Source organism: Poecilia latipinna, unplaced genomic scaffold (assembly GCF_001443285.1).
Source record: "Poecilia latipinna isolate Pla-1442-1.1 unplaced genomic scaffold, P_latipinna-1.0 Scaffold225, whole genome shotgun sequence".
NCBI classification, from domain to species: Eukaryota; Metazoa; Chordata; class Actinopteri; order Cyprinodontiformes; family Poeciliidae; genus Poecilia; species Poecilia latipinna.
In genome coordinates, this window is record NW_015112841.1 from 116,258 (window position 1) to 141,418 (window position 25,161).

Genomic DNA, 25,161 nt, shown 5'->3' on the forward strand with positions numbered 1-25,161 from the left:
CGTCAAAACGTGAAAAAGTTCAAATGGTCCGACTGCATAAGTCACTGTAGGACTCCTTTTTCAGCTCTTCTCAAAATACAAGCCATAGCACACAGATTAATTATGCTAAGCTAACAAAAAGGAAACATTTAGTACCTGAGGAACAGGGTTCCACCACTATCACAGGACCTAGACAGGTCTGCTTATAGGTGAGAGGAAAAACAGATGGGCGCCAACCAAAGCCAAATTGATTTAAATGAATGGGCTGATTTACTTTAAAAGGATTAGCTGCTCGCTAGCTGCGTGAGCAGTCAGGGCGTCCGCTGTCGACGTCTGCGTGGGAATGGTAAAAAACACGACACACATAGATAACACATCCACAGAGATATGAGTCCAATGATGTGTGGTGGTGGTGTGTCCATTTATTACACAACACAAAGCACCTACAATAATCCACTCCCTGCTGCGCCAGACAGTGGAAGATCTGTTTTTCTTTTTTTTTTTTTTTTTCTTTTTTTTTCACAGTGAGTTTAATGTGAACATGTTTAGACAAGGACATCAAACTGTTTACCTAACAAAAAAACAAAAAAAAAATGCCTACACACAGAAATTTACAGCCGGTATCACACACAAAATTAAAGCAGTGTCAACAAACGACAGTAAATTGAGTAAAAAATAGAATTTAATCATTTAAATACTCTTTCAAAATACAAACATTGATTTGAATTTTCTAAATAAGATAACATTTACTTGTTTTTCTTTTTTATTCATTTAATAATTATAACTGGCAATGTTAAATGTACACGATGGCTATACAAGGAAATGTGAGGTTTGGTAATTTGTTGTATTGCTCATTTATATTAATGTGCACATTAGTAATAGAACCTATAAATGACAGTATAATTTGAACAGCGACACCACAAGCGATCAATCTGAAGCCCCTCTGCCCCCTGAAACCCACTGTACCGAAAACACACAGAGATAAACAGAACAACTCCATCTTTGCAGTAAAGAACTGCGTGGTAACAAAGAAATCAGAGATAAAATAAAAAATAAAAAAACAACAGCTAATCTGGGTCACATTCTGCCAGATATCTGATGTTGCTAGTGTAATTTTGCAGCTGCACCAACTGTTCAAGCACGATTACCGAGTCGGATGCGTCTTAAAAACCAAAAATGAAACAAACTCGGGCTCAGCGAATTCGTCTAAATCCAATATGCAAGTTGATCGTTTTCTCCACAGTTAGTTGGCCATGTGGCTGATGCTGCCTCCTGAGGTAGCCTTCTGTAGCCTTACTAAGCCACTGCATTTATAGTGCCATTTGAAATTGATCCCTAAACTAACAACCCCCACCCACCCCAAATAAAATAAAATAAAAAACATTGATTACAGCCCGCATGAAAAGCTTAATTTCAAACCCACAACAGAGTCACAATGCAAGTACCCTTATATCCTAAGAGGGAAACTATATGAAAACGAAGTTTTAAGTTTTTACAAACATCAGCATACAGTAAGCTGCACAAATATTGTAATGGGGGAGAGAATTAGTATTACATCTGCTGGCTTTCTTTTTTATTAGCTTCCACTACAAATTGCATGTTTGTTTAAATGGAACTGTACATAGCTAAGAGTACTGACCGTTTTGGTCTCTAGTTATAGGGATCTGGTTATCTTTCTTTTTTTTCTTCTTCAGATTTCTTTTTTTGCTTACCTAAATGATCATTTACACTGTGACTATACAAATAATTCTAATAAAGAGTAGGACCTTCGACACGTTAACCAGACAAGGTTTCAACATCTGAAAGAAAGATGTTGCATAAGCTGAACGTCTTGTAGCCCTGAGCACCGATCCAGGGCGCGGGTTCAAGTTCACCATGTGCATCCACAGGAAGAGGAGGAAGAGGACGAAGGATCTCAAACCGAAACCGTTCAAGATCTTTTATGCAATGTTCGTCGTCACTGCAGAAAAAAAAAAAAATGCGGCGAAATCTCACCGCGCACATTAGCAGTCACGTAGGTTAGTGTTATACATCGCAGCCCAAGTATGAAAGACGTGTTTTTCCTTCATTTCTTTTTCTTTTTTTTTTAGACACACAGCTGCAGAGGTCAAAGTGTGGCTGTAGTGGAGGATGAAGGTGAGAGGGCACGATGGAGGGCGTTATAAAAAAAACAAGCAAAATGAGGCGGATCCACTGCTGATCCAGCCGCTATCGCTGCCACCAAAACTTTAATGTCAAAAATAAAATGAAATAAATAAAGTTGTGTTCTTCCCTGATCTAATTTGTTTTCCGCTGCACGCGACCACAGACGCGCGTGCTGCTGGAAGCCAGGTTTTTGCTGCTAGGACAGAATTTTATGGATATGCGCGATCCTCCGACGTACCGCCAAACGTTTAGAATCCATCCGGAACTTCTCAGTGGCTTAATGTTAAATATCCCTCTTATTTTAAAAAAAAAAAAAAAAAAAAAAAAAAAGTTGTAGTCTTTCCTGTTTTCCACACATACATCCTGTATTCCTAGAATACAAGAGAGTAGAATTAAAAAATAATAATAATAAGCACTTAGGGTCCAAAGTATGCAGAACAACTGATACAAATACTAACAAGCATCTTGTTTTTGTGTTTTGAAAGTCATGGATGATATTGCTTTTAAGATATTGCAAGTAGGGGGTGCTGCGGTGGCGCAGGGGTAGAGCACAACCCACGTCAGGAGGCCTCAGTCCACGTCACGGCCGATTCCTGCGTGTCTTCCCCCTCTCTCAATACCCATTTTCCTGTCTGACCGCTCTCAAATAAAGACCACCAGAGCCAATAAAACCTTTAAAAAAAAAAAAAAAAAAAAGAAATATTGCAAGTCACTCCTATGGGTTTGCCTACAGCTCCTGCTCCCCCCACCCCCACCTCAATGGACCCTCAAGCCTTACACTAGATGTCTCAATATGGCTTTTATGTGCAGATGTAGCATAATGTTAAAAAGTTCAAAAGCTACACAGATTGCAGTCTGTCGTGTACCTAAAAGTGAAGTGGTGAAGCATTCGTAGCTTGATGCCATAAAAAAACACAAAAAGCATTCCATGATGTAGTTCAAATATTACGCTGTCACACTTGCAGTTTGTTTTTTTTTTTGTTTGTTTTTTTAAACTGGAGCTTGGCAGGTACCGCGTGGTGTAAAAAGCAAAATCCCTCTAAAAAAAAGTGAATACAGTTTATTTTCTTATAGTTTCCTTAAAATGAGAAGCATAAATTCCTCAATAGTTCTCTAATATAAACTTTCCTTTTTGTTCTTTTTTCTTTAAAAAAAAAAGCCACTTGTCCAGTCTTGTAGACCAGCTCTGTTGTTGGTTGTTTTTCTTTTTTTTTTTCCTCCTTTCTTTTTTGCGCTCCACACTCTAAGGAGAGTCCATCATGGCTTCCAGCATCTCCAGAAATAGTTTGTGCATGGGAACACCGCCACGGGTCTTGATGCTGTAGAAGGTGGTGAGCGCGCGGCCGGCAGTCTGTCGGAGGAGCGGCAATGTTAAAAGGAGGCGTCCCGCCCGCTGGGGGTCGTCCGGGCGCCGCTGACACTCCAGCTCCAGCAGGGCCTGGTGGAGGAGGTCCCGGAGCTTCTGCACGGCCTCCATGTCCTCGATGTAAACAGAGTCTGACAGAAACAACGAAGATTAGTTTAGCTTTTCGTTCCAGTTGAATCGTTTTGTGTCGAATCAAACATCGCTGAGTCTTTAAATCTGCATTTTTAAGCAGCAGCTCCGACTGCAGACTTTCCTACAACTTCTCCCTACCGTTGCTACATTGTCCTTGGATGTTTCCCCCCCTTCTCTCTAAAGTATAAATAGCATTGAATGTGTGGTGCGTAATTCATTCAGCCGGTGTTGCCAGAGCACACCTGCAGCTGCTAGGAAGCTCTTCCTGTTAGCTGCATAATCATTCTGTAAAACTCAGCGAATGGTGAAGAACATGACCGTTTGAAATTTGGTTTTCTTTCTAAACGATTATCATCAACTAACACTTGTTTTGTAGGTGCAATGCAAACAATTTGTTGCAGAAGAAACTGCATCAGTGTGGATGAGATATGACAATCACTTCTAGTAGTTTATCTTATGTTAACCCTCAGCCGTAGCATAAAAGGACATTGCTGAATCAGCTGTTTTTGAAACGCCGATAACAGCCACCTGTTTTATTGCTCTACATTAGTTCACCTTAATGAAACACCTAATGCACTTTTATAGTTTATTATGCACATGTTAGCCATTCAGTCAATCTGTGAGAAGATTTAAAAGTAAATAAGCAGAGAGGTGTTAATCAACAGATCACGAGGCTGAATGAGGTCAGTGCATCAAAATTCAAGTGCAAGTACCCGAGTTTGTGAGAGCGATGGCTTTTAGCATGACGAACTCCTCTCGGTCCACATTCAGCGCACGGAAACGGCGTGCGAGCTGGCTGATGGCCGCGTTGAGCTCCGTCAGTCCGGCGACCCGCGACATTTCCTCATCGAGGACAAAGTCCTCTGCGAAGACCACCTCGTCCTCGCAGCCGATGGAGCGGTACGCTACGCCCAGGACCAGCACCTCCAGCCACACCGACTGCAGCACGGACATCTGGTCTGCTAGAGACAGAGACAGGAAGCCTGGAGACAGAGAAAGGAAGAGACAAGGTTTGTATGAGAAGAACTTGGTAGGTACATACATTATTGGTGTAGAGAGCTGCTCATCCGACATGACCAACAAATAACATCTTAACAAATGACTGCCTGATTGGTTTAGCTCAAACCGTTCTATTGCAGAAAAAAGAACCCAAAAGAAAAACAGAGTTTAATTGTAACTTAAAAACCCATATGAGGTGTGAATACTTTTGGAGGTCACTATGAATTATTGGTATGCTAGTGTTGCTTAACTGGAGGGAAAAGAAGAGGAAAAACAATAAAAGTAAGTGCTTATGTAAAGTTTGTCATAGGAACATCCTACTGGGCCAAATATACCATATGAACCTCTGAGTGATTAAAAAGATTCTTATTCAGAAGTAACTTTTTCAATAAGAAAACAAAAAGCAGGAAATCAAAAGATTTTTACTCATTGATGCCTCCAGAATCTCATTTCATCCATGTTTCCGAGATAATAATACAAAACGCACACTGCAGATGCTGCTGTGAGTGATGAAGTAATGCCCTCTTGGCAGAGTTGTGCTGAAATAGCTTTCTGAAGGTAGCACAACAAGTTCAGCTGGTGGAGGAAAAGAAAAATCTGTATTTGTAAATCCACACTTGCAGGTAATAAAAATAACCACGTAATCCTTTTAAATGACAAGGAATTGTTTCAGGTCTCGCGCTGCGGCAGAGGAGCCGCTGTTGCTGCTCAAAGGTGAGCCACAGTCATAACACCATAAACACCTCCTTTAATGGATACTGAAGCCACATGACCCAATCACCTCACAATACCTTGTTACTATACGGCGGGAGCAGATCTTCTTAATCTCCTACATTGCTACTATGCTACAGATGCCTTTCGCTCCACTTCTTTTCTCCGCCTCTTACCAGGAATGTGTTTGGCCCAGCCGATGATCACAACCAGCTCGCGGTCGGCGAGGTCACAGAGGGTGGTGAGGGTCCGCTGGGCCGTGTCAGGCTGCAGAGGGTCCGGCATGGCAAATAACTTTTCGGGCTCTGCCACTAGGAGGTGGGACACGATGATGTTGGAGGAACCTGCATGAAAACACAAAGCAAACGGTTAATTAACCTGTTAGACCTCGTAAGCTGCAGAAATATAACCAATTTATACCCAGATCTGTTCCTCTAATTGTGCAGCAGCGAGATTTGTCTAACAGCAAAAGCAGAAAGGTTCGTCAAATTTTAATGAAGCTCCTATGAACTGTAGGAAGTACAATGAGGCTTTGTTAGCAGTAGGGGGCGCCGTTTTTAGTCCAAATGAATGTTTTAATCAATTCACAAACACAAAGGAAAGTAAAAGGAAAAGATTTTTGCAGTTCCACTGCAAATGCTCTACCAACATGTGCCTCTGTGTGTGGCTTCTGTTTTTTAAACAATTTAGATTTTAAACATTTAGCATTTTTTTGAGAAGCAACTGCAGCCAAGCAAGACAAAAAGGTGAAGACTGAGATTAATTATCTGAGCGAATTGTAGACCCCCTTAAATATGTTTCTTATAATAATCTATTGGATTATGGCTAGCTTAATGTGTCATATAAACACTACTTTATGGTATTAATGAAACATACCACTTACATTACACATAGTGGTTATACATGTATGAAGTGTTTACATAAATATCAAGTTAAAAGCTTTACTCAGACTGAGCTCATTAGTATTAGTTTAAAAAAAGAAGTATCAGGTCCAAATGAAAAAGTTTTGTTCTTATTTGAACAAATAAATATGATTTTAACTCAAGAGGAGGAAAAAAACAACAATAAAAGAATAGATGGAGGATAAATTTCACCTTTTTCGCTCTCTTTCGTCAGAGATAGAGGGGCGCTCTGATATGTTGCGTTCTCCACCTCCGGACGTCTTTTGTACTTCTGCCGTCCACCTCTGACTCTGTCAAGACGAACTCCTAAAAACAGAAAGAAATACTTAAAATAGCTCAGAGCGAAGCCAATCAATCAGCAAATAAAGTACGGAGGAAAACCCCAAAAGCCGTAAACGAGTCAGCATGCCACGTCAAACGCTTACCCTCTTTCAGCATGCCTACTTTGAGGCACTTGGTAAAGCGGCACGCCTGGCAGGCTTTCCTTCGCCTTTTGGTGATTTCGCACTCATTTGATGCAGGGCAGCTGTATTCAATGTTACCTTGACGAGAGAAAACAGAAGTTTAAAGTTAAATAGATGTCATCTTCAGCACTGATTATTTAGATCAGTATCAGCTACTAAACATGATCATCATTCTCTCATTAAGGCATAATAAACGCATTTAAAGGCGACTGTGACACATTACATGGTCGGTGTGTTATGCCAACACGAAATTATTCACAACACACACGTGTACACACACCTTGAATAGTTCTCTTGAAGAAGGCCTTGCAGGCCTCGCATGACGCCACGCCGTAATGATAACCCGAAGCCACGTCCCCGCACACCAGACACAGCCTCTTGGGCAGCGTGCTCAGGGCGTACTTGCAGCGCCCCGCTCCGTTTCCGGTGGAGCCCTCCTCCGCCCCGTCGCCGGGCTCGTCTTTAAAATGGCAGCGCAGGGCCGGCGTGTAGAGCGGCGGTGAGTAGCGCTTGGCGCCGTCTCCTCTGGTACCCCCGCCGCCGCTCTGAGACGAGTCCGAGGAGACCCCGCCGGGGCTGGTCCGGCCTCCGCCGCCTCCCTCCGGGCTGCTCGGCTCCGCCTTTATGTAGACCTCAGAGCGGCGCTCCCGGGAAGACATGATGCCTGACGGCGCAAAAACAGAGAAAGGTCAAAGTAAATACAGGCGCAGAGAACGGACCGCACATTAAACCACATTAAAGAGCGTTAAAGCTGACTGGACTGAAGTAGGAGGTTTCACTTTTACCAGAAACAGTTTTCAGCTATTCAAATACCTAACAGATGAGCTCCAGGTGTGGACGCAATTTAAACAAACAACCATCGCTTGCTGTGGTTTAAACTCCTCGTTGGCAGAGAAACCAAGTTCTAGGCCCGTCACGATAAACTGTCCCAGAAATGATTGCGGTAAACAATAACATTGTTGTTTTGAGACCGTTTTCCAATAATACATAGAGAAACTTCGTCCTCTCAAAGACTGAGAAGCTTTACTTTTGTAAAGAACACTTCACACTAGAACTGGAAGATATTTAGTAGCCGAAAGAAACAAAAACAAAGATAATAAATGTTTAGGTAACCTTACATGAATTACATTATTTTGTTAGTTTAATACAAGGTCATACATATTCACTCAATAACCTGTAGTGCATTTTTTTCTTTTTCACTAATGTACCGCTGCTATGTTCTTGTACTGTGATGTGTAGTAAATAAATGAATTAAAATATATTATTTTGTTAAATAAAGGCTCATGTCATTCACTTTTTATTTTTGTGTACATACTGTGAAACCAGTAGGGTTGGGAAATTTGGCTTAAGAAAAATTACAATTTCTGAATTTTTAACACCAAATTCAATTTCTGATTAAAAAAAAAAAACACTTTCCCTCCTGTTCCATAAACATAAAGGAACAAATGACAGAAAATATCTGTGCGTTCTTATCAAAAAAGATGACAGATCTTGGCTCTGAACCATGGAAATCCACAGAGTGAATTAGTGGGAATAAAAATGCAGATATTTTCCTCCAAGATTCTCAAGCTGGGCTGTGCCTAATGTGTTTTTTTTTTTATCTTAAGAATTATAATCAAAGCCATTTAACATTTTGAAATGTTCTTCTAGAGCGTCATCTTATAACATGAGAATGTTGACACTGAAAAACTCAATTATTAATACAACTGTTAAATACAGTGGGGTTTTTTGTTGTTGTTTATTTTTACTTCTAACGTAAAAGCAATGCCATATCCAAAATCAAATAAACCACAGCACACACACACACACACACAAATCAATGTTCTCCTTGCTGAGAAAGCTAAATAAACTGGCTGAAAACTTAATCTCAGCTACAGAGCTCAGTCGATTACAGCCAACCTCAACTCCATGTAGTCGAGCGTTTACATCAGCCGGGTTTAAGGTTTGAACTCGTATCACAGAAGCGGTGTGAGTTGACTGTAAACACCGTCATGGTAAAGAACAGGACAGCAGGGAAAAAAAAAAAAAAACTCTCAACACAAACTGTGGTGCTCAACCTGCCTAAATCTAACATGACACCTTCTTGCTTATTATTTTCACCTGCCGATCAAAATGGAGCGTTTAACACTTTTGAGATGAAACTCTAGAGTCCTCGGATGATCCCCGCGGCGTGAAGTGTGTCGGCCGTGTGTCTCTAGTCGTTAAAACGGCCAAGGTGACAGAATGAAGGTCACTGTGCTCATAAACACTGGCCACTCCTCCTTCAGATCCAGAGATATGACTTATGTTGGAGTAATGCGGTAAGGGTACTGCAGTAACCTGCGAGTGGGACCAAGGCTGTGTGCACACCCCAAATTTAAAACAGGAAATTAAGAGGAAAGACAACGAAGCACACCTCTAAGTATCCAAAAAAGTCTAAAGCTTTACACAGCCTTGTTTAATTTTTAACCAATTCATTCAAAATGGTGACCAAATCTGTGCTATGGAGGATCTAAGATGGCGCATAAAATCCAGATATTTTTGCCAAATAAAAGCACAACGTGAAGAACTTGTGCTTTTAAAATGTAATTCAGCTTCCAGTAACTTAGTCCTGAAGTCTTTTCCAAATAAGCCTAAAAGAAGTCCAATCTCTCTGAAATAGACATTTTAAATATATATATGAAAACAAAAACACAAGCCAGGTTAAACACACATGCACTAATTCATCGGATTAAAATCTGTACCTTTCTGCCTCGAGGTTTCAGATCATCACCGATGATGACTGGCGGCGCTCTTGTTCCCAACGCATGGGTTGAGCGCGATGGCATCTATGCAGCCTAAATAACTTCAATCCAGAATGTGACTTCTGAGCCTGGCCTGTGTGTTTTCTCTCTCTCCCCCCTCCCCCCCAACCATCAGTTATTTCCAGATAAGCACATTTCAGCCGACGAAATTATGAAGAGTTGCAAATCTCCAAATTCATTTAGCTGAACTCCATGCTTCAGAACATGAAGAAAAGAAAAACAAAACAACAGTTTGGGTAGAAAATCGCAACGATAAAATCTAAACTAAAATAATAATGGGTTCATAGATAAGTCTAGTTTGTAATCGCATTGCATTAAGCCCTTTACTCTGTTATCATGTTTAAACTGCCCCCAACTGCTTGCAAAAGACGTCCATCATGCACCAGCATCTACTGACAACATTTAGAGCCTGATATGACTCACATCTCTCCATGCATTTATTTAGCGTGACCCCGGTGTTCTGCACTCCTTTGCACAAACACGGTCCTGATAACACGCTGCTGTTCCTAATCTGCTGAATACTTTTTTCATTTATTCCCCAGGCATAATCTGTTGTCGTGAAGGTGATCAGAGCTGTTCAATATCAGACGTGTAAACTTGAAAACTTGCTTCAAGGAAGGAAAAATTAGAGGAGCTTCCAGTGACACAAAGATATTAGGAAAACTGAGTCAATGTCTAGGCAAAATTTCATGAATACAAGGACTGAATAATATAACAGAGGATTCCAGTTGGTGCTAAAACATTCATCTCAAAGCAAGCATGCTTTGATAAAGTGGATATTACAAACACACAGGTGCTGGCACACGTTTCTTGGAGTTTGCCCTCTCAGGTTATGAGAGGACTGTTTGGCAAGCAGTAAGGGGGTCACAGCAAACCCAGCCTGTTTAAAGTTTAGCTTAGTTGGACTGAGTTATGCAGCATAGTGAATCCCTTACTTAACGCCAGCATACCTTGTGCAAAAAAAATCTAGATGATCAGCATTGAGATTAAGTAAATCAATTCATCAACCATGTGCACTGCTGGCCACCTCGACATATGCTTTGGCAGAAAACATTGAAGAAAATTAAATGCATGCAGGCCATTATAGCTACATTAACTAAAACACAATTAAACTCGTGTCAAGTTAAACACGGATATAAATGATGTCTTATTAACTTCACCCAACATAGAAAACGTGTGTTGCGGCGATGTAAACCCCTGCCAGCACTTTAAGTGTAGCGCTAGCATTAGCTAGCGTCAACATTAGGATGACAGCTGTAGGTTAGCTAACCTTAGCTAACTAAGCTGGCTAGCTGGTGTTAATCCTGACTGGCCGGCTTGCTTCTCTCCCACTGCGCTTTATTTTTGTCACTCTGCCCGGGACAAGTCGGCGTCTTACCGTACAGCCGCGACAACTACAGTGCTAAAAGGTTAGCTCTGTCCACGGCGTGGTCTCATGGCACAGGTTAGACAGGAGAATCTGAGAGCAGACTGCCAAGCCTCTGCTAGCTTGTGTCGGCTGCGTGTTCACATGGGCCGGGCCACATCGGCTTTCTGTAACAGCTGCTGTGATCAGGATGGATCTGCTGGGGCTAAACACATTAGATCCAGGAGCAGCACTGGGAGCTGACAAGAAACCGGTTTTACGTTGGAAGTTGATGTCTATTTAAAGCAGCTAGACTCATAAAAAAAAAAAAAAAACAGAGACTTGGAGTTAACTCTAGTTAAGACTGATGTTGGGACTGAAACAAAAGTTATGATATTGCAGAAATATTCTAGTTCCAGTTTATTAATTCAAGGGATGAAATAAGCAGGGCTCTGCCTTTATCTTCAGTTAAATATCATTTAGTCTTTCTTCAATCCCATGTATTAAAATCTTCCTATACGATTAAATGAAGTTACTGTGAAAAATTACATTTCTTTATCCGACTGGTGTCCCAAGTAAATATTACAAATGAGAATGTTTCTCAACAGCAATATTTGTGTTGGTGGGGTAATTAATGCTGTGTCATGCAGCTACAGTTGTAAAGTTACCTAAAAAAGTTATAAATAGTTCTTATCATCATTTATTATTATTATTATTATCATCACAATAGCACCACAACAAAGTATTGTGATAAAGTCCATTTTGCCCACCTCTACTGACAAAAATTAATATTCATTCACAAATATTCAGATTTTTTCTCTACTTTTTAGCATTTTACTGTGTTCCCTATTTCAGCTGACTGTAGTTTTGATTTCACATGACGGATTATGATCCCTGGTCGAACCGAAATAACAAGGATGGAGTTATTAGCTGGAGTAATACCACCTTATCAACTTCTTTTTAAAAAAATCATTAAACATCCCAAAAGCTGAGATGACTTGATCCATTGTTTGTTATAACTGTATAAAGGAAGAGCTTGCCTTCATATCCAAAAAAAGTCAGGCACAAAATGACCAAAAGGACTAATTTATCAAATACAGAAAAGACTAAATGTCCAGTATTCCCGTTGCATACTAGTTTATTTCTCTTTTTCATGAATTATAAAAATAAATAGCGTAAAACCCACTGCATAATTTAACTTAGCTGAAGATTGTTTTCTGAAGATTTATATTAAATTCTAGTTCCACCAAATTTTGATCCCTTAGTTATGAAATTATAAGAGACTGTGATTATTGAGCTAAACAAAATGATTCTGAATGGCCTCCTGCTGACAGATATTAATGATTAAAGTACCATAACCACTTTTCCGTACAGTAGACTACTATTACATGATCTGAAAATATTTTAAATCTGAGGCTGTTGAAGGAAGGAAAAAAAAAAAAAAAAAAAAAAAGAAAAAGATTCCTTCATTTTGTACCAGGGTGAAATGACCACGATTCTGTTACTTGCAAGCAACTTTTTCAAACGGATATTTCATTGTGTTGTTTGTCCTTTTCGATTTGCTACTTAGACTAATCTTAGACGAAGAACCGTCCTCTCGCTCTCACAAGATCTTGATCATCACTTGACTTGTTTTTTAATCAGCAGGGTAATCAAAGACCGTTCTATACAGTTTATATCATAAACTTTGAAGCAAAAGAGTAAAAGATATTTCTACGACGTGGCTTTAAAGAGGGTGGAAGTGATGCAATATTCCACAAATTATTCAACCTGCATGCTGCTTAAAGTGTTTTTTTTATTTATTTGAAATTCAAACCCAACTTCTTCTACTCTTTATACTTTGCTCATTTCTCTTCTGTCTTCAGCCTGAGTGACTACTTTTTGAAAAAGACCCCACAATGTCAGCCGAAGGTCCATTGCAGGATCGAGGAGCGGTGACTCACGCGGACATCTATAATCCTTACTGAAGCATAGTTTTGTGGACAAATATCTCATTAACATAAGAGGTAATGTGGGGGCAGCTTACCTGTTTCGTGAACTGGAGCTTGAAACCTATATATTGCTCACTCCTGGTTGGCAGATCGCTGGCTTGTTCTTGCTGCAGGCCTGTAGTTATCAGGACATCTGCAAAGTAAGCAAAGAGCTTTGAGTTTCACACAAAGCAAGAAGATAGCTACTTTTTAAAAAAAAAACAACAACATTAAATTAACTCTTTTTTCACAACTTACAAAAGGCTTACCAATTACACTTATGTGATATACACCAAGTTAATATTGATCACTGAAAGTTTCTAGTCACAAAATATACCAAGATTTTAAAATGTTACCCTAGTTTTAAAACTACTTAAGTTGGATTTGTCAGAGTTTTTGAGGTTTAAATCGACAATTTACAGCTGTATATAGTGTCACCCCTCCCAAACTTGTTGTGCACACTGCTGGTCAGCTGGCTGAAAAAAGCCCACCAAAACTTACCAGAAAGAGAAATTTGACTATTTGGAAATATTTTCAGTGAAATCACCGTTGCTGTACCATGTTAGCGCATGTTTGCTAGAATAACATTATAAAAAAAAAAAAAAAACATGGTATGATTATTCAAAACTGTCGTTCCGCAATAATTTTCTTATCTTAGTCCAAACCTTCTATTAATAGTCTTGGTTTCTCAATCCGAAAACTTGCGTATACTAGCAACAAAACAACTTTCTTTTCAAATATAAATACACCCAGTGTGTCTATGCAGAAATCTTCACTCTACCCTCCCCCTTGAATGCTGCATGACACACTCCAAAGGTCACAGTCACAGGAATGCTTGAAGGACAGACAGAGTATAGCCAACACCTTGTCCCTCATTCATCTGAAGTCATGTAGGCAGAAGTTTGGTTGCAACTCTCGGTAAATCTTTACCGAAATTTAGTTTAGATAGGGCGAATTTTAGCCTGAGGGGGGAAAAAAAAGAAGAGAAAATCCATTCTTGTTCATTTTAAAAAGAAAATGATCACTTTCATAAAACAAGTAGGGCAAAATATATTTAGTTTTTCACCCTGAACTAAACCAAATAGTGCTTTCGTTGATATAAGACACTTGCAAAGTGATAAATAGCGTTTTTTCTTAAGTTATAGACAGAGGGGGGTGTTCCTGTCAGGGCATCACACAGACTGCACATTAAACTCCGTTTGAGGCTTTCAAACCCGGCGCTCTGTGGAGCCGGAGCGGCACCCCAGTGGTGACCTTGCCTACTGATCTTGGACCGGTGAAAGGTTAATTGCCAAAGTGGATTATGCCTTCAGATCACTGATCCCAATCTTGGTCCAGAAGGCACGGTGACTTACATAGTTCCATGCATTGCAATCGAGATGAATACCTCGATACATATACACACACACACACACACAGGGTAAGTATATACAGTTCTGGAAACTGCTGGGTGTTATGAATATTCACGATTTGTGTCATTAGTGAAGAGCTGCAGTGGAAACAGAAGGACAGAAATAACCACTGCACAAACCCAAGCCAAATCTCTGCATTCTTCGCTTGCTGTATGTGTGTGTGCTCATTCATACGATCATTTCTCACATTCGTGAAGTGTTTGATGGGAGCTAGTGGGGGGGATTAACCATTAGACAGACTGACGGGACAAACGCGTGAATTAGCATAGAGGTGATCACATGAGAGGATTGTAAGACAGACAGGAAGCGCGTGCCGCAAATTATTACACAATTTGTACAACTACTTATTCAACGAGTTGTGCCCCTTAGCCCAATAACACGGTCAGGCGAACTTAGAGCTCTGCCAGGCGAGTCGTGCATGCACGTCAGGCAATCACTGAGGCATGCCCAGAAAAAAAAAAAACACATCAATAATGCCTCAAACCCACAGCGCTGGAAGTGTACATGGTATACTTACTGGTAGATGGAGAAGCATCGCGTTGATCCTGTTCAGTCTCAAGTCAAGTCTTTAACGCTGGAAAGTCGGCTGGACTGCTCTGATGGCGCCCGGACTTCTTTTTTCACATCACGTCGCCTTTAAGCCGTTTCCCCGCGTAATATGGCGATAACCAACAACAACTCCACCCGGCGACCAAAAAGCTCTACCCGGCTGTTCGCTCCTGGACACTGGCGTTATCAATTCCCGTTTAGGCTTCTACAACTAGGCTGTGTTTTATTATTCACGTCAAGACATGGAGGGGGAAACAAAGAACTTCCGGTAAGAATTAGTAACAATAAAACAATTGTGTTTTCCTAGCAACGTCTCTCAGAGCAGTTGACGCCTGTAGGCTACGAGTAACGTTACCAAATGTTTAGCTCTACGTCAGTATATCAGAATGTTTCCAAAAACTTAAAACTGTCTGTATCTGACTAAATAAAGCAGAAAATGTTGTTTTATTTCTCGAGCTCAGCTGCCGAACTTCCGCTTCTCCTCGCGCCAGCTTGACGAGCTGATGACGCAGCCTCTGTCTCGTGCTCCTCTCTCCTCCCTCTGCCTCGGTTTGCGTCCGCTGTTTCTCCGTTACGTCCGTCAACACCCCCACCACCGTCATCATCGGCGTTAAAATAAGGGTCTGCAACCCCAAAATAAAATAAATTCAATCAGTTCAGCTTTCACCGTGACGTTGCCCCGGTAACTAATTCGGAGTCTGTACTGCCCACTTACCAGTACTGTGGTGTCACCTCATAAAACTCTCTCTGCAGTTAGGATTACGGATTTACATATATTTTTATCTTTTGGCAGATTACGTGCATTTATGTTTTGTTTATATAATTGCTTGCAGATGTTTTCTTGGGTTGTTTTGAGTTAAAATAATAGAGTGTTGCAGAGAGACTGAGCTGCACCTCTTGCGGGACACCACTATGGAAAATATTGTCATGCTGCTGGTCTTATGGCAGTGACCGGGCTCAGTCCACCGTAGCACCGATTGGATAGAGTTCGGGCAAGAAAGGTTCACAAGTTCACTGAAATTGGGTTAAGCTGGGGAATACTGGGAAACACAATAGGGCTGCTCTTTTGCACTGTGATTTTGTTTTTTTCTGTTCAAACTTTGTAGACATCCGCATATCAGTACAGCTGGACTCCAGGCTGACTGAAGAAGAGTAAAGTTCCCAAAAGAGGGTGTTTAACCTTCAACGGTGACTCACGTTCTTAAATTACGGCAGGAAATAAATATAATATTTTTCAAACTGGGAGTTTGGTACGTGTATACCCCTCCACTCTTGACACTCCACCATTATCTGCTTCTAAATATAGCCCGGTCCCTGTTCGCCTGTGTGGTCGGAACCGACGCGGTCACGCTCGCTTTGCCCCGACTCTCTCTCGCGCGCGCGGCGTCGGAGCTGTTGGATCTTCCATGTGGTCACATGCGCGTGGCGGGCCGGGCTCGCGACTCACTAGAGGGAAAACTCCCGGTGCTGTCAGCGCGACCTTGAACAAGGTCACTCACTCGGCACTGCAGACGCTGCAACTCTGCGGGGCTGCATCACAGCCTTCTGCTGCAGAGTCGGCATTATCCCGGACGAGAAAGCCGTCACGCTGAAGAATTCACGCCGCATCCAGTGGCGGGGGGAAAACACGCGTGTTTTAAGCAGGTTTTGTTTTTAGGATTTACTGCTTCGTGAAATGTTCTAACAAGTCAGTGCGGCGTGTATCCGATGGTGGAGAACGACTTTATGGTCTGGGCGTAAGGAACGCTTGATGGATGCCAGCTGGGGTCCCGAGGGTGCTCCTTAGTGCGGGTCATGACCTCAGACAGGTGTAGGCTCATATGGTTTATAATACCAAGGAGCCATTGTGCCTGTAGTGCACAAGCAAGTAAGGCGCAGTATCAGTGAGTCATAGATTACACAAAACAATGTTCACCTTTACACCAAACAACCTATTTATTCAAATCATTACACTATAAAAAAATGTGGAGGGTATTAAATATAAGCTAATAGACATACATTTTGATAATGCACAGTCTAAATGTGTAATGCTCAAAAATGGTGAAGTCAATTTGCCCTTCCATTCATATCCCGTTTGTACCTTCATGTTGCCATTCGATGTGGTTCATCATATGTTTATAGCTTTGATAATTTCATATCTTGCTCTTTTTAGATGTAATCTGCTGTGTTTTCACTTCAACCATCGATGAACTTGGAAACTTGGTTATACGACTCCAAAAATTCAAATCTACCATCAGATCTGAGGTCATAATGTGTCTTGTTTCATTAGACGTTTAGCCCAAAGGACAATCAGAAATGTGTGTCATGCATATGCTTCTCATATCACATGGTATGAATGATTATGGCAAAAAATGAAGAATAATAAATGATGATAACGTTCATTTAAATTAGCTTTCAAATTTAAAGTTATGTATTTCTGTCGTAAAGTACTGTGCTACATGTGAAGATTTACGCAGGCAGAAAGGATCCACGTGTTCACTAGACAAGTAGGAAATGTCCAGATGTACAGTACAAAGCATTTCAAGGCAGCCGGCACCATTTCATATCTGAAAAAACTTACAAGTATTTTAATAAAATTACCAATTTTTTCTTGATATTTCTTTTGCCTTCTTCCCACTGATTGAAGCTCCCCTATGACACATGATGGATTATGACTTCCTGTTGAAACTAAAGTAACTAAGCACATTCCAGTTGGAGGCTGTTATTACTTAGTAGAGTCATAAAACCACAATTGTTTACAGAAAACTAAACCTAACTAAGTCTGCAGTCATCGAAGCTGGTTTTTTAAACAATTGACATACGGTTGGTACAAAATGTCCCTGTTGTCGCCTGAAAACATTTTGGTTGTTTTGTACCCAGGTATTCAGGGTATTATCAAGTCAATAACGTTAAGAACCCGTCACAAAACTTGTTATCGAGCAAGTTTCTGTGTTAGGGAGAGAATTTAAGTTTACATCCAGCTAAAACTCAAACCTAAGATTACCGTTGTGACTGAGAAGCAAATTTTAGCTATATTTGCCAAGGACAATGTTGACAGTTCACCTTATATTTGAAAAGTTTAGCAGTACTTTAGTAAAATTGTATGCCTTCATCCAAAAGCCATTATTAATGTTTGCCTTTGATGAGCCAAATGATCTCGGTAATTAAGTTGGTTTTAGAAATCGGTCGGTTTAACCTTTAAACTCACATGATGTCTTCGCAGACGTATTGGTTCAAATCTACCAAAAAAATAAATAAACACACATTTTTAAACAAGTCTCACTGGTTAGGTTTTAACAGTGTGTTTGATCAGTACACCAGCTAAAGAAAGCTGGTCGTGACTGATGGCCAGAAATGAGAAGCCAGAGCTTCCTCACCAAGAAGGTAGTGCAAGATAAACATGCTTTTTTAAAGTAAATTTAACTTACTGTATTCAGATTGTATAGGTTAATTTGTAATAATTACCCATAAGGTCAAGGTTCACCATTGTTTTTCTGAACCAATATCAGAGTACTCAAGTCACGGGAGTGCTGCGTTGGCAAAATAGCTAACTTCTTTGTGACATAGATGTCTCGTTGATTCTATATCTAGATTAGTATTGTACCATTACTAAAAAATAGAAAAAGAAGAAGTCCTGACAATGGGAACCCCGGATTTATCTTATTCTGTCAAAACGGCTGCGGTTTCCATCTTGTATTGTGCGCAGCACTGTAGAGACACCATATTTGGATCTAAATTGAGTACGGATTTTCCCATTGAATTCAGGTCAGGAGTGTGCCTTGGCACTTCAGACGCTGCCCACCATTCGTCCTCTAGTGGCAGCAGATGGAGGCTGCGGTGGATGACGTTATAGCAGCTGAGAGTGTGTCCTCCAGTAAAAGGTCACCCACTGCCTTTGTACATCATCTCTGCTTCCTGAATTCCTTGGTTGCAGTCCCCAAACGTTTCCTTTTCTTTTAGCAACGTCCTTCAGAGCGGTCTCAGATTTCCAAGGGACACGTTATTATTTGGTTCTTCGCCTTTATGTTTTTATTTGGGAAACCTGAGACTGGATGGAAAGATAGGATAATTAAAAATAGCCTCATGCCGTATAATTAAGATTGATGCAAATGCACAATCAGGACGTAGATTAAAATTTCACTCCAGCGCCACAAAGGTGTTACATGTGTTGCTGCATCTTGCCTGCCACCTGCTGGTTGCTTTAACATTAAAGTCAGCAGTTTTTGTCTTTAACAAGCAATTGTGTAAGACGGTTTTTATAAGCATCTAGCTGTTTTCCTAATAGAAAATAACTAATAGATAAGAGATCTGCAGCTGCAGCAGCATTCCCCCCCGGTGCCGGTTTCAGACCGACTAAAGCTAGAGTTTCCAGCAGAGTATCACTTACGGGGATCACCTGAAAAGCATCAATGCAGGTTAAAATGGCCGAGCCGACGACTGCAGGCGTATCACACTGTACCTCCACCAGATAGAATGTCCTCTTTTAAAATTTGGCACCATATTCCTGACCCGGTCTTAAAAATCAAAATGTTTTGCAGTGTTTAAAATATTCCAACCCATTTCAGAAACCATAGAGATCATGATACAGTCTGACCAACCCTATTAAAATTGACAAAAAATATGTTTTAATTTGTAAAAACATGACATATTATCTGTTTTTCCACTGGATCACCTCCCTTTTTAATTTTATACTTTTGATATATTTTAGTTCATTTTATTATGTATGGCATTTGGTCTTGTATTATGTTTTAAAGTGCTTTTAAAAGGCTGGACTGGATTGGAAGCTGGACAAATTCCAACATCATTTTATGGGTATTTATGATAGACAAGGACAAGGTACCATATATTTTTATAAAGTGGAAGTCATGTAATATATGGTTGCTGAAATTACAGCTGTTATGTTTTAAGGGTATGTCTGTAACAACTTTGCACTTTTAGACACGGAATATCTACCTATTGCTAAATAACTCAGCCATGAACTTCAGTTTGTTTGCAATAGTGCTAATGCTAAAGTCAAACTTGCTAAGGTGAATTCTGAACATTTTCCTTAACCAAAGATAAAATGTGTTGTTCAGTGGCAACGACTGTCTCAAGGTTAAGAAACTTAATTTGCTAGCGAGCCTGACTTTAGGAAAGCTTCTGTAAACAGTCATTTCAGGTCTCCCTGGAAGTTAAGCAGGATTTTATAATATAACTCGGTTATTGATTTTGGTTGGTTTGAGTACATCAAATTGCATGTATCACATTTGAGAGTAATTAATTATAGACTCAAATTTTAAATTTAATAAACAGATCCGCTCTGTTTGTCAAAAAAGGAATTTTTCTTAAAGTTCTGACAAACACTCAGTTTTGTTGAGGCATGTCTTCGTGAAAACAATAGGCGCCTTACACTCAACATGTCTCGACAACTGCAATCAACTTTATGCTGGTGTCAGTCAACAACCTTTTTCACGTATTTGGCTTGTTTAAAAATCATCCTGACTGTCTTTTAATTTGAACTCAGACTAGAGCACATCTCATTTGGTAGAACCTTAGCGGAGATGAGGGTTTTCCTGTTGTGTTCTCTCAATCTTTGGATTACGTTGCCTTTTAAATATTCAACAGACATTTTTTCCTCCTATTTTTTTAAGTCTCCTTTAAAGCCATTGTTTGTTGAGTCGACATGCTCTTTTTAGTCAGAATCAAATTTATTGGCCAACAAACAACGAATTGCACCTCGATATTAATGCTCTCACAGCGTCCAGTCAGAAGACCAGTCTAGGCACCACTGGAGATAAGCACCAGCAAGTGTAAACAATGGATAGATGACAAAAAATGTAAAGGTGTATCAATTCTTATGCAAGGCTCTGTTCTTTTGGAAAAAATTGCCATTGTTTTTTTGTTTTTTTTATCAAGCAGCATGTTTTTGGTGGAATCTAAGAAATAGAACAGTATTTAACAACAACAACAACAACAATTTGTTTTTGAAAAGTTATTTAATGCACTTATGCAGAATAGTAGCACTGATGAATCTGACCATCAAAAATGCAAATGGATGGCTATGCATATTATTTTTACAAACTCGTTAGGTAGCAAAAAGTAAATCTGTTTGATTGTTGGCAGGATTCAAGGACAATGGACTCGGGTAACAGCAACATTCCTCTAAATTGAGTTTCACACTGATGTAGCAAGTTTCTGACGACACAAATCGGGTTGCAGTACCCGGATTATTTAAAAAAAGTGGTTCATTTTGACACAGTGGTGATCAGTGCAATACCGTTTTAGGCCAGTAGAGAGCAGTAGCTCCTCACAAAGTCGTCAAGCCTATGGCATCTTAATCTTTTCATTTGCTGCATATGCACTCACATGCAAAGAGAAAAGTTATATGGCAAACCACACAAAGGTTTATAAGGCATCAGCATTGTGTCTTTGTTTTAACTGACAGTATATAGGCAGCAGTTACACATAAAGGAACTGCTGGACTGAGACCTCCTCCGTCAGCAGGGTCTCATAAGGTGTTAGTACTCTCAGTCCAGGGGCTTTTTTGGAAGATCTGGGACAGGTGTTGTGTTTCCATTGGGTTGCCTTTTGTTATTGTGGGAGTAGTTGGTTTTAGAGCTTCTCCTATTAGTTGGCCGCCTGTGGCGTCTCCTCTTTGCCTGACGAGAATTGGGTTGTTTTGATTCTTGTACTGGTTCTAGTTGCACTTTGCCACTCTGGGCGTCCGAGGACTCGTCAATGAAGGCAAGGTTCTCCGCCAAGTAGTCCAGAGGCTGCGGCTGGACAGGGTCCGGAGGAGCCTCCGTCCCTGGAACCCGGTCGGTCTGCGTGGCCTGAGAGTCTGTTTCTGATTCTGATCCAGATCCGGATTCTGATTCAGAAGAAGAATAGGAAGAAGAGTAAGATCCAGATTCGTTCTGACTCTGGTTTTGCTCTTGTTTTTCTCCTGGGGCCCCGTTGGCCGAGTGGCTGTGACCGTGACTGTGACTGTGACCATGGCTGCGATGGCGGTGCTTTCGTCGGCGACGCTTGAAAGGGTCATCTAAATTTCCTGGAATACGAAAGTCCACGGACATGTTCTGGATGTTCTGGGTCCAGTCTGTGGCATGGGCTCTCAGTTCCTCCATCTGAAATAGAAACAAAAACTTTAAGATCTGTACGCAATGTCTCAACATTTTTAAACTCTACTTTTGAAATTAAATATCCCTTATGTTTTAGTTATTTCATGCTTTACATGCAGAACAGTCTCTTCAAAGCCAAAACACTCTTGTAATGTTATTGGTAATGGTAACTCAAGACACTGGAGCTGATGTAGCTCATGGTAGTCCATACAGTAGATGGAAAGAGACCCAAGAAACACTTGAAACCATTCACCATCATCTACCATAGTACCTTCCCTTGTTAAAACAAAGGATGATGTGCAGGAAAAATACAGAGAAAGGAAGTACCTCAGCCCTGGTCTTCTTTGATAGAACCCGGAGCCAGTTACCGATCATTGTCAGGACGGAAGCAAAGTATGCAAGACCCAGGAGGATCCAGAACCACACCAAAGGCTTGTACCAGTACTCTGGCAAAAGGTTCTCTCCTATGCGGGTCATAAATTCACCTTCCCCTTTGATACAAATACAAAGTATACAAGGGAAAATGTTAACGAAATCCATCCATCCATCCATCCATCCATCCATCCATCCATCCATCCATCCATCCATCCATCCATCCATCCATCCATCCATCCATCCATCCATCCATCCATATGAGACAAAGTAATCAATAATTCCTAATAATATTCCTCGCACAAAATATTTGAATAATTAATGATGCTGTCTGTGCATTACAGAACTTAATGCATTGCAACTGACATGTATTTATGGATGACTTATTAAGTCACATTGCTATTTGTCTACAGATTAATAATTTCATCAAAAACATACCAAAAAATGATCAAACGCGTCTGTTCACTTGAGTCCCTATGCAGTCTGACATTAAATCAAAGAAAGCGTGAGCGATTTTAGGACAGTTAGGATGAATGTTTCTTTTTGCCAAATACCAGAATAATGAACGAGAGATTTTTTTTAATTTTGGAATATTTTTAAACTCTCTTCAAATTCAGAAGTTTACATATGTCTCCTTAGCATTTGGATAAAAGGTCTTCAAACTGAGTCTAAGATTTTGGGCTTCCTACAAGCTTTTCACAGTAGTTTGTTGTAATTTTGGCCGATTCCTCTTGACAGAACTAGCATAACAGAGTCAGGATTGTAGACTGTCTTGCTCGCAAACACTTTACCTATGAATTTTCTATTGGGTTGAGATCAGAGTGATGGCCTTTTACAAAAACTGACTTTGTTGTAGTAAAGCAAATTTGAAACAAAACTGTCTATGCATGGGAACATTCTCCAACTGGAAGAAATGCTTTAGCTTCCTGGCTCATGTCTTGTGATGTTGCTTTAATATTTCCGCAAAAATGGTCCAATGGCCAAATTTAAAGACATATATCAAAGCATATTGGAGTCTCTTTTGGGGAAAAGTGCCGCTTTAGAAGAAAATGCTCTAGGGAAGCTACTCAGTCATCCAAGACATGACAGTCCTAATTACTTAAGTAGCAGGCAACTAAAGAAGCATGTTGAAAGAGAAGTGAAACATCAGCAAACAAAAAAACAAAAAACAAACAAACAAGAGAATAAGTCCAGTTTCCCACTAATTAAGAATACGTTAACGAATGACAGGTAAGTCAGAACTGTTTGTTTACCTGCAACATAGTCACCAAAGCCCACTGTGGTCAGTGTGATAACCACAAAGTAGGAAGATTCCAGAAGGGACCAGTTTTCCACCTCTTGAAAAACCAAAGTGGGCACAGCAAGAAAAAGCAAGCAACCCAGCAGGATGGACAGGACTGCTGAGATCACACGCACAACAGTAGGACTGACGCGCCACTTCTGTCAACAAAGCGAGATAACGTGGTATAAGACAAAGAAAAACTTAAAATGAAAGGAAGTGTTTTCAATACTATGAAAGCTTCTGACCAGGAAGAGCTTCTCTATTTTGGCAACAGTGTTTCTCAGCCAGGTACCGAGATGGTCACCAACCCCAGCAAGCAGGATGCCGAACATTGGGATTCCCACGAGGGCGAAACAGATGCAAAAGAGCTTTCCTCCATCTGACTTGGGGGAGATGTTTCCATAGCCTGTACATGTCAAGTCAGAGGTGAGGCAGCAGCTTATTTAAGTCAACGCAGTTATATATATATATACGACACGGTGAATGTTTCAGCAGACACCTACCGATGGTAGTCATTATTGTCCCTGAGAAGAAAAGAGCACTGGCCATATCCCAGTTCGTGGAAAAGGTTTTATTGAGTATAGCAGCTTCAGCGTCCACTCCCGCACCTACAGACTCAAGCACTTTCTGAGAAGGGACAAAGCACAAGAGATTAGAAAGGTAAAGGTGCTTTGAAAAATGCAATGTTGGTATAAAGGTCTGTGAACTAGAACTATAATGGCTCACCAAGAAGACTATCACTTCCATCTATTTGTAAGGGTTCACATAAATGAGGCATAGCTGGTTGTAGGAAAACACAACATTAAAAACAGTCCATGACTTATTCACTTGATTGCAGTCACAGCAGCAAATGTGTTCAAAAATATCTTTCTCCTCACCACACACAAACAACCCCTTTAATATCCACTCGCGGTTCCAAGATTTTCTACTTATAACTTTGTGGCTTTAGGCCCAGAACATACTAGAGCAAAACTTTGACTAAACCAGAGAGTTGTTTAGCATCCAACATGTGGCTCAATGAAACCTGACACACAATACCAACTTGGGGCAGGGATCGACATCTGAGGGATAACTGCGAGGGCTGCCAACACAACCATAAATAAGAGGACCGCAATTCTTACGTAAGCTGTCGTTACCTGCGTAGTGCTGTTGAGTAACTATTTAGATTTCTTCATGTGGTCTGTGAATGCATGGTGATAATAAAATAATCCTATTTTGTCATGCTTCGTTATATTCTATTTGATTAATGTCAGTAAATCTAATGATAATAGCACTGTAAAAATGTTGAAGTAAAAGTTAGGTAGGGTGATTTCTACTGACATAGCATAAATGTTTGCCTGTTGAACTGGACTGTTCAAGGTCGCTACCAAGCTAATTTTCTTTTAGCTAATTCTCATCTACCAAGCGACATACAAACATGCCTTTTTTCCTAATCTTCCGCTTTTTCTCTCTCCCTGAAGAAGAAGTTATTTTTTGCGACACTGTTTTGCTAGCTTATCTTCCACTTTGTTTTGGAGGTTTGAATATGAAAAGCACAGCAGCTCATACTAAACGGTGAAACATGACCTACCCCGGCCACCAAGGGGAACCCAAGAGCAATTTATTTTTTTTCTTTTTGCCCATATGAAGAATAACTTTATAATGAAATTGCTAAAAAAAAAAAAAAAAAAA

General features: G+C 40.4%; 2 protein-coding genes across 5 annotated transcripts in view; both read right to left on the bottom strand.

Annotated features, from left to right (window-relative positions):
* Window positions 1–384: 384 nt before the first annotated feature.
* Window positions 385–15,232, bottom strand: esrra (estrogen-related receptor alpha). Of its 4 annotated transcripts, XR_001424916.1 has the most exons (9): window positions 14,726–15,232; window positions 12,853–12,950; window positions 6,979–7,362; window positions 6,660–6,776; window positions 6,427–6,540; window positions 5,509–5,676; window positions 4,336–4,605; window positions 2,991–3,621; window positions 385–2,495 (listed from the first exon to the last, which is right to left on the bottom strand). XR_001424916.1 is itself a non-coding variant. In XM_015031961.1 (8 exons), exons 3-8 carry the CDS (start codon window positions 7,355–7,357, stop codon window positions 3,368–3,370), a joined length of 1,302 nt encoding a protein of 433 aa, XP_014887447.1. In that variant the 5' UTR covers window positions 7,358–7,362; window positions 12,853–12,950; window positions 14,726–15,232; the 3' UTR covers window positions 552–3,367. The 4 variants fall into 4 exon arrangements, 3 of the variants coding, with proteins under 3 accessions (XP_014887447.1, XP_014887449.1, XP_014887448.1); XM_015031961.1 differs by having other exon boundaries at window positions 552–3,621; XM_015031963.1 differs by lacking the exons at window positions 12,853–12,950; window positions 14,726–15,232 and adding an exon at window positions 7,512–7,581 and having other exon boundaries at window positions 552–3,621.
* A 5,464-nt stretch (window positions 15,233–20,696) lies between these two features.
* Window positions 20,697–25,161, bottom strand: part of kcnk4b (potassium channel, subfamily K, member 4b) — a 10,954-nt gene continuing 6,489 nt past the window's right edge. Inside the window, exons 3-7 of the mRNA XM_015031965.1 lie at window positions 23,994–24,117; window positions 23,736–23,896; window positions 23,462–23,648; window positions 22,164–22,327; window positions 20,697–21,842 (exon numbers count right to left, since the gene is read on the bottom strand). Coding sequence (XP_014887451.1) covers window positions 21,243–21,842; window positions 22,164–22,327; window positions 23,462–23,648; window positions 23,736–23,896; window positions 23,994–24,117 — 1,236 coding nt within the window. The 3' untranslated portion in view covers window positions 20,697–21,242. The remainder of the gene's footprint in view (window positions 21,843–22,163; window positions 22,328–23,461; window positions 23,649–23,735; window positions 23,897–23,993; window positions 24,118–25,161) is intronic.

Excerpts from the sequence above, each read along its gene's own strand:
- esrra (XM_015031961.1), bottom strand. The coding sequence starts at position 7,357 with ATGTCTTCCCGGGAGCGCCGCTCTGAGGTCTACATAAAGGCGGAGCCG. Across the intron at positions 6,541-6,659 it reads AGTAGGCATGCTGAAAGAGG|GAGTTCGTCTTGACAGAGTC; the intron begins GTAAGCGTTTGA and ends TTCTGTTTTTAG. Across the intron at positions 5,677-6,426 it reads GACGAAAGAGAGCGAAAAAG|GTTCCTCCAACATCATCGTG; the intron begins GTGAAATTTATC and ends GTTTTCATGCAG.